Source organism: Odontesthes bonariensis, chromosome 12, assembly GCF_027942865.1.
Source record: "Odontesthes bonariensis isolate fOdoBon6 chromosome 12, fOdoBon6.hap1, whole genome shotgun sequence".
Lineage (NCBI taxonomy): Eukaryota > Metazoa > Chordata > Actinopteri > Atheriniformes > Atherinopsidae > Odontesthes > Odontesthes bonariensis.
Window position 1 is genome coordinate 1,320,742 of NC_134517.1, and position 7,486 is coordinate 1,328,227.

General features: G+C 42.8%; 1 protein-coding gene across 1 annotated transcript; it reads left to right on the top strand.

Annotated features, from left to right (window-relative positions):
- Positions 1-4,862: 4,862 nt before the first annotated feature.
- Positions 4,863-7,486, top strand: c12h2orf76 (chromosome 12 C2orf76 homolog). The gene is made up of 5 exons (XM_075478895.1): positions 4,863-5,513; positions 6,123-6,173; positions 6,338-6,375; positions 6,524-6,605; positions 7,195-7,486. The coding sequence occupies exons 1-5, from the start codon at positions 5,384-5,386 to the stop codon at positions 7,269-7,271; spliced, it is 378 nt and encodes a 125-aa protein (XP_075335010.1). The 5' UTR covers positions 4,863-5,383; the 3' UTR covers positions 7,272-7,486.

Sequence of the window (7,486 nt, forward strand, 5' to 3'; positions counted from 1 at the left end):
CTGTAGGGGGAGCTCCAGAGTGGGCTTTTTGAGAAGTTACATTGTATTGCTTTAAAGCAACATGAAGTTTATTTCTTTAAAGCAATACAATGTAACTTCTCAAAAAGCCCACAAGCTGTTATTTTAAGGTAGAAATGTTACATAGAATTGCTTTAAATAGGAAAGTAAAACACTTCTAAATCTCTTAAATGCCTCACCCAAGTTTTCTTCCCAATTGATAAAAGGTGTGACTGTGTGTTAAATTAAACTATTTCTGATGTGGCAGGAAAATATCTAAAAGCATCAATGTAGGTTTGGAGAAAATTATGGAGAAAAGGTTAACAGAAGAGAACCAGTGATAGCTTCAGAAAGATGGCTGCCGAAGGCTTGAGTGGTTTGTCAGGCTCCACTCAAACCCTCTTTTATTTAGTTATTTTGCTTTTAGCCTAACTGGCAGCATAGTCATTGCATTTTGTCTAATAACTATGGGTTCAAGAAAAAAGAACAGACGCCAGATACACACAGGGACGCAGGAACACGTTTTCAGCAGGGGGTGCTGGGGGGGATTCATTTTTTTTAGATGCAATTTCCTGCATTCTAATCAATTTTAGGGTGAGGAATAGCGAATCCTAGGCTATCTGACTTACTCTCGCATGTTTTATGTAGCCTAAACAAGGAGGCTAGATTTTACCATTTTTTTATTTTAAATCTCACGTTGAAATGATGAAGTTCTTCTTGCGGAAGGGAAACGCGCACCTGATGTGGAGACGTATCGCATATCGCAAGCCTAAGCTGCCATATCCACACGTCGAGAGCACACGCTATATATCTTAAAGATCGCGTTTTGTTTTTTTATATCACACGTGGTGTAAGGACACCCGTAAAAAGCGCCCCTTTTCCTCCTTACGGGACGCGCTGTATAATGCTTGCTTGAGGACGCGTGCCGAAATACACCACGCGTCCTCTAGACATCTAGGCACAGTGTACAGTTGCAACACTGACAGCATTGTCCGACGCAAGGTACAAGAAAATGTACAGTCCAGATGGTTTTCACTGTTCCTCAGTGGTGGAATAAGGTACCAGTTCCTACAAGAGCAGAGTCATCCCTCTCAACCTTCAAGAAGCCAGTGAAAACTCATGTCTTCTGAGAAAGCCTGTTTGACACTTAAACATAGGCCCTAAGTAGTTCTGCTCACCTCGTGACTGTAGGGTGTTTTTCTTCCCCAAGTTTTTAGCTTCTTGTCTTATTAGGCCACATCTTTGTGTGCCTACATTGCCTTGTATGTGTCTTATTATTTTATGCTACATCATTTTACCATGTGTTGGACATTGCTGTCAGTGTTGCAACTGTACACTGCACCTAAATGTCCTGTTTATTTAAATTTGCTGTGTTACCCTTATTATTTTAGGCTCCATCTTCTATTACCATGTGTTGTACGATGCTTCCAGTGTTGCAACTGCACACTGCGCCTATGTCTTTGTATATTATATACATTTAGCTTCTTAACACTTTTTTTTAATGCATCTTATTTCTTATGCTACATCTTCTTGTACGTTGCGTTGGACAATGCTGTCAGTGTTGCAACTGTACACTGTGCCTAGATGTCTTACCCTCTTCCTGCTTAGAGGCTTTGGTCAAAGGTGTCTGTGAAATGTAGTGTAAGGTAATGTAAATAAATGATTTTTTTCTGGTTCAAGTTCCATCAGCAATATGAACTACATGTACACAGAAACAAGCTATATCGTTAGTTAAGTCATGAGTAATTTTACGTATTTTTTTTTAATGGGTATTGATTTGAATTCATTTCAAGCTGAATAAAACATAATAATCAAGCTGGAACATTCCCTGTGTGTGGCACTGGCTACTCCTTATAGAATGGTATAGGCTTAGGCACGCTAACAGGGAAGAACGGTTATGAAAGTTATTTTATTATTTTTTTCGGGTTTCGAAGGGGCGATTTTAAGAGGTGAAACATGGCCGCAGGCCTTAAAGGGACACTCCACCCATTTGCATTAGGCTTTGCATTGTTAGAAACCCAGTCATACTTTTGAATGGTCATGCAACACTCTCTCACATCCCCCTGAGACGGGAGTAATCCGTATTCACCTCTTTACACTTCCTCCTACAATGACGCAAAAATCGTCATTTTGCGTCATTGTAGGAGGAAGTGGAAGAGGGGTGGATTTCTGTAGAAACTACAAGCGCTAGTTCCCACCCTTCAACACCGCCCATAGGGGGGTTGGACCTAATGCGCTAACAGACCTATCACAGATCAGTGCCAGTGCTTTTGAGAGCTGCAGCTAACATGGTCGAAGGTACCGAATACTCAGACAGATGCAATACGGAGGACTGGGATTTAGAAGAAGATATGGCTCGAGCTGGGGAGAATTGGTGGTGCCTGTGCTCTAACTGTGAGCCAATGGACACAGAACAAGAGTCTGTCTCCTGCCAAGAATTCCAGCGGTGCCAATTTCTTCTGGACGAAATCGGAGGATGACACGGACGTGTGTGTTGTTGATCACCCGAGTTTCGCACCCCATATGGATAGTGGCGTCCTGGAGACTTACTTTAGAATACCTAAAGTCAACTGGAAACGACAGCCAAAGCCTACAGGGCCAAATGGACGTCTTTCTGTAAAGTAAGTTTGTTTTCTTTGTTACTATGTCAAGGAGTACTCTTGCTAACACGCTAACGTGGCATGTTCATTGCACAAATAGCTTGCAGTTATGCAAGCTACTGTGGCACGCTAGGCTCAAATGCCATCACTCACTTTGTGATCAATGTTTTGTCTAGACAATTTCGTCTAACAGCCTACCGGCACTTTCTTGAGTGGGTCCTGCAAGGAGAGAGATTGGGCAGAGGGCGTCGTGTCGTGCAGGCTATCCGCCAGAACTACCCAGCTCCAGACGGCCAGTACTGCGGGCACCAAGAAGTGGAGGATGCCCAGGAGATAGTTTCCTTGTTTTACATTCATTCAACAGTTGTATTGTTTGTGTAGTTATTTAATTAAATGGTTAAATGTACGTTGTTGTGGTTCTTAGTAGCCTAATGTTGCTCCAAGTGTATTCGAGTTATTTAACGACCAACATTTAAGAACTGGAACCATATAGCTACTGTTACCTCAGATGACAAAACGACAGAATTGTGATCATAGCCTACCTATAATTACTATAAATTATGAAGCATTACAAGTATACATTGCACTATAAGTTTGTTGCAAATCAGTTACCTCCTTCCAAGTTTATGATGCTATTCTAAACTTTGTTGAAGGCAGACAGGAGAGAAGGAGTGACATTTTGTTTTTTAATTCACAAAATAAGAATTGTCATGAACATAAAGACACACAAACAACATTATCCACACTATTAAAAAAAAGAGGTATTGACCCTGTGATTGAGTATACAGTAAAGTGCTCGATGGAAGTGCAAACAGGTAAGGCAGTGCAAGGATAAGGTCAAAAGACCATATAAGACAAAGACATTTAGGACATATAAGACATGGTAATATTACAAAATGTATCACGAGGAATGGGTTAAGGTACAGCTGACGTCTGGCGCTGTCTGGGATTCAATGTTTTCTGATGATGAGGACAACTCTGCAGCAGACGTCGACGTCGTTTTAGTCTGAAATGTCATACGTTCAACAACGTTAAAAACATTTGAATAATGTCAGGGTAACAAAGTAAAACAAGGTGGATTTACATCGCTAATAACGAACTTATTTAGATCTACATAGCAAAGTGTCTAACGTTACATTGCTAACTTTGCTGACGAGTGGAGTTAGCGAGGCAGACACACTAGAACAGCAAGCGACCAAAACATAAAAGATATTTACTTTGTAAACAGTCAAATCATATGAGATGTGCTGCTTTACAGCAGACGACTATATCAGTGTGTGTTCTCAGTAGCCGCTAGAGTCGAGTTAGAAAAAAAGCCTTACCTCCAGGCAAATGCGTTTAGCATTGCTAGCAGTTCCAGAAGTTCCTGGCTTTTTGCACAAGTCCAACTCTTTGGGTAATCTATGAAAACTTACTCCGTGTATTTTCCTTGTGCTGGCTGAACATCCCGGTACCATGCAGGTGCACACCATTTCGAAACACAAATGAGGAGTAATTCACTAATGATTTCGCAAACTCTTCACTACAAATTGTGTGACATGATTTCCAGGTAGCGTAGTCGGTGCTACTCTCGGGGGAGTGGCCTGCGGATCTTGAGCATTGCAATGCACTATGGGGATTGTTGTCTTTAATCCAAAAGCACAAAAAAGTCATTTTCTGCCTTTTCTCGATCAAGAAGGCACCAAATTAGAAATTTATGCTACTATTCTACCACATATATGGCCCACTTTCAATACATATTCATGTCTCCACTGGTGGAATGTTCCTTTAAGCCAAGGGATAGCCTACCAAGCGCCTTGTGCTTTTTGCAGCAATGTGTTTGAAGTCAAAACAAACGGTACAACATTGTCAAACTGAATTACTTGAGAGGAGTGTGTGGTAAACGTTGACTCAAACAAGATTCGAACCGGCAATTAAAAGGCTGTTGTCATAGCTGACCATACACTTTACCACTAGACCACCAGAGGCTGATAGTGGGCCAAGTGTTTTTAGAAACTCAACTCAAGTCTAAAGCTTGTCTGGGCAGGCTTTCAAGGTTAACATGGTAAATGTTTAATTTCGTTTCATTTTCTTTTTTTAAGAAAACACCAAACAAACATCCAGTGAAAAAAGGCTGTGAATTCTTGCTTAAGCTGACAGAAAAAAAGACTGCAAACCTGCAGTCCTACGGTTCACTGCACTTTGCTTGCAAAGAGGAAGATCGGTGCTCAGGGAGATAGGCGATAGACTGGTCAGGACTCTTGGTGTATGCTAATGATTATTTAAATTCGTTCTAGAGGACGCGTGGTGAGCACGCGGGCTCATATTTCGGCACGCGGGCTCAAGCATAATACAGCGCGTCCCGTAAGGGGCGCTTTTTACGGGTGTCCTTATACCACGCGTGATATAAGCAAACAGAACGCGATCGTTAAGATATATAGCGCTGCTCTCGACGTGTGGATATGGCAGCTTAGGCTTGCGATATTAGAGGTTGGGGGAGGGACCTGAAAGTTGTATCAGTTCGAATTTTCCGACTTTAGACTCGCAATTTTGAAAACCTGCCGACCTCAGCTTTAAAGATAAAGCCTGCCATATAATCCAGTACTCTGTACTCTGGAGGAAGCGCTCTGTGATCGATTCACCGGGTCTGAACCAGCTGAAAGTTCTCGATTTATCCGTCACTCCCCGTATCTGCCTGCCACTAGTTTCATGGTTTCATAGGCTGAGAAGCTCATGCAAACGGAGCAGGAAGAGACACGAAGAGGCCCGACCAAAGACCCGGAGTTGTGGCTGCGGGTAGAGAGGACATGTCCGCCGAGGCCGTAGTCACCGTTCGTCTGGTGAGGTCTTTCCAGCACAGGAACTTCAAGCCGGTGGTGCTGCACGGAGTCAAGCTGGACCAGAGTGTGCACGACTTCATTTGCCTCGTCAGACACGGTCAGTCAACAGAACCGAGCCGACTGAACACGGCAGAAACTATCGGATCTAACGGATCCTTACGAGCATCCAAAAGCCGAACTGGAGGCGAACGTTTTTCCGTCCAAAATGTGCCAAAATGTGCTTCCTGCAGCTGACATGTTGTCCTCTGCCTGTGCGGTGCAGGGATGTGGAGAAAGAAAGAGATATTATACCGAGTACATTATTAACATGGCTTCCATAGAAACATTCAGACTTCACATCACTTGCTATAGATTTATACACACACACATATATATACATATATATATATATATATATATGTATATATATATATATATACATATACATATAGATAGATAGATAGATAGATAGATAGATAGATATGCATGTGTGTGTCTTTGGTCATATGGCTGTAGGAGATCAGTTGAACAAGTCATAAGAAAAGTGAGAATATCTGATGAAGATACAGTAAATGTTCTTAAAGCACCGTCCTGCTCTGCAAACATTGGCAGGTGATCACTGTAGAGAGACAGATGTTACAGATGTGAGCAGTTTGATTCAATAGTTTAACTGTTACAAATGGATTGATGCACAAAATCCCAATCTAAGCCTGAACTTTTCTTCCAGATATCACTTCCAGAGCAGAACTTCCTCCCCCCTTCAGGAACTATGCTTATGGTATGTATGTCTGATCTCAGACAGGCAGTCAGAACATCAGAAAGCTGCCCAGTTGCACCCCATTCTTCTCCTGTAACAAACACTCAAACTAAAGGTGGACACTGGAGACGGCTGGAATTGAGATAATTTTAAAGTCGGCTGAATGTGTTTGTTTGTGATTTCAGACACGATGAAGATCATCCACCAAGCTCATGGAGCGAAGGTATCAGAAAGGAAGTGTGTCTGTGCAGGCCGTGGCCGTCATCCCCCCCGTCAGAGAAGGGTTCCAGCTTCTGTCTCTGGAATAACATTTCATGTGGGCTCGGTTAAGGTCTGAAAGCTTCAGCCACATGTGTTCTGTTTTTCCTCAGACTAATGAGTTGGTGATGAGTTTAGACGATGATGAAAAGCTCCTTCTGCACGATGACCAAACCCTGAGCGCGGCTGGCATCGGTGAGCGCTCTGAACTGTCCACTTCACATGCTGCTCTGTTGTTGCTTTCACTCAGTCCTAAATTAAACTGGAGCCAAGACAATAGTCTGTGTCTAATAATGTTTTTGCAAGCTTTCCGTTGGGCAACAGGAAGTATCCAGGTGTTGCTTCTACAACCGCTCAGAAACAGTTGCTCTCTCACGCAGCCACAGTTTGCATCCCCCCCCCCCATAATAAGACGCCCGGCTGTAATCTCTGTGGTGCTGCCCTCTTTCATTTTCTGGATCTAATTCTAGCTTGAACGTGTACTGTTGGCTTTGAGATGCTCAAAAACAGCATAGTTTCTCCTTTGTTTATGAGTTGTAGCTTACTGAGCGTAGTAGTGCACGTTCACAAGTCACCAACATCCTGCTGTCCACCTCGGAGGCCAGCCTCCAGAAACTCAACCAACCAGAACACTCCTCCCACAAGCCCTCTGGTTCTCAGAAGAGGCTCCCTCAGAGCTAAAAGCTAAAGCTCTCCTCCTCTGCAGGCATTACACACTGTTTAGAGTTGGGATGGGTCCAGAGCTAATCAAGATAAAATGACTCCGTCTCATCTCCTTTTTCAGCAAATGAAACCGAGGTGGCCTTCTTCAGGAAAGAAGACTATGGTCTGTATAAAGCAAACCCCCAAAGTGCCTGGTGACCCCAGAGGGGCCCGCCCCGCCCAACGCTGCAGGTCAAGCATGGAAGAACCATTTAACCAACGGGACATTTCTGTGTCTAAAGCTTGTCATGCATCAATGTGGTGGTATTTATTTGACTTTTCTTATCTTTTGCTTCTGGTAAACATAAGCATGGTAATTCATTGGTTGTAAATGTTGTTTTAGAACATGTTGAATAAATCTTTTGACACATAAA

Excerpts from the sequence above, each read along its gene's own strand:
- c12h2orf76 (XM_075478895.1), top strand. The coding sequence starts at position 5,384 with ATGTCCGCCGAGGCCGTAGTCACCGTTCGTCTGGTGAGGTCTTTCCAG. Across the intron at positions 5,514-6,122 it reads CATTTGCCTCGTCAGACACG|ATATCACTTCCAGAGCAGAA; the intron begins GTCAGTCAACAG and ends CTTTTCTTCCAG. Across the intron at positions 6,174-6,337 it reads CTTCAGGAACTATGCTTATG|ACACGATGAAGATCATCCAC; the intron begins GTATGTATGTCT and ends TTGTGATTTCAG.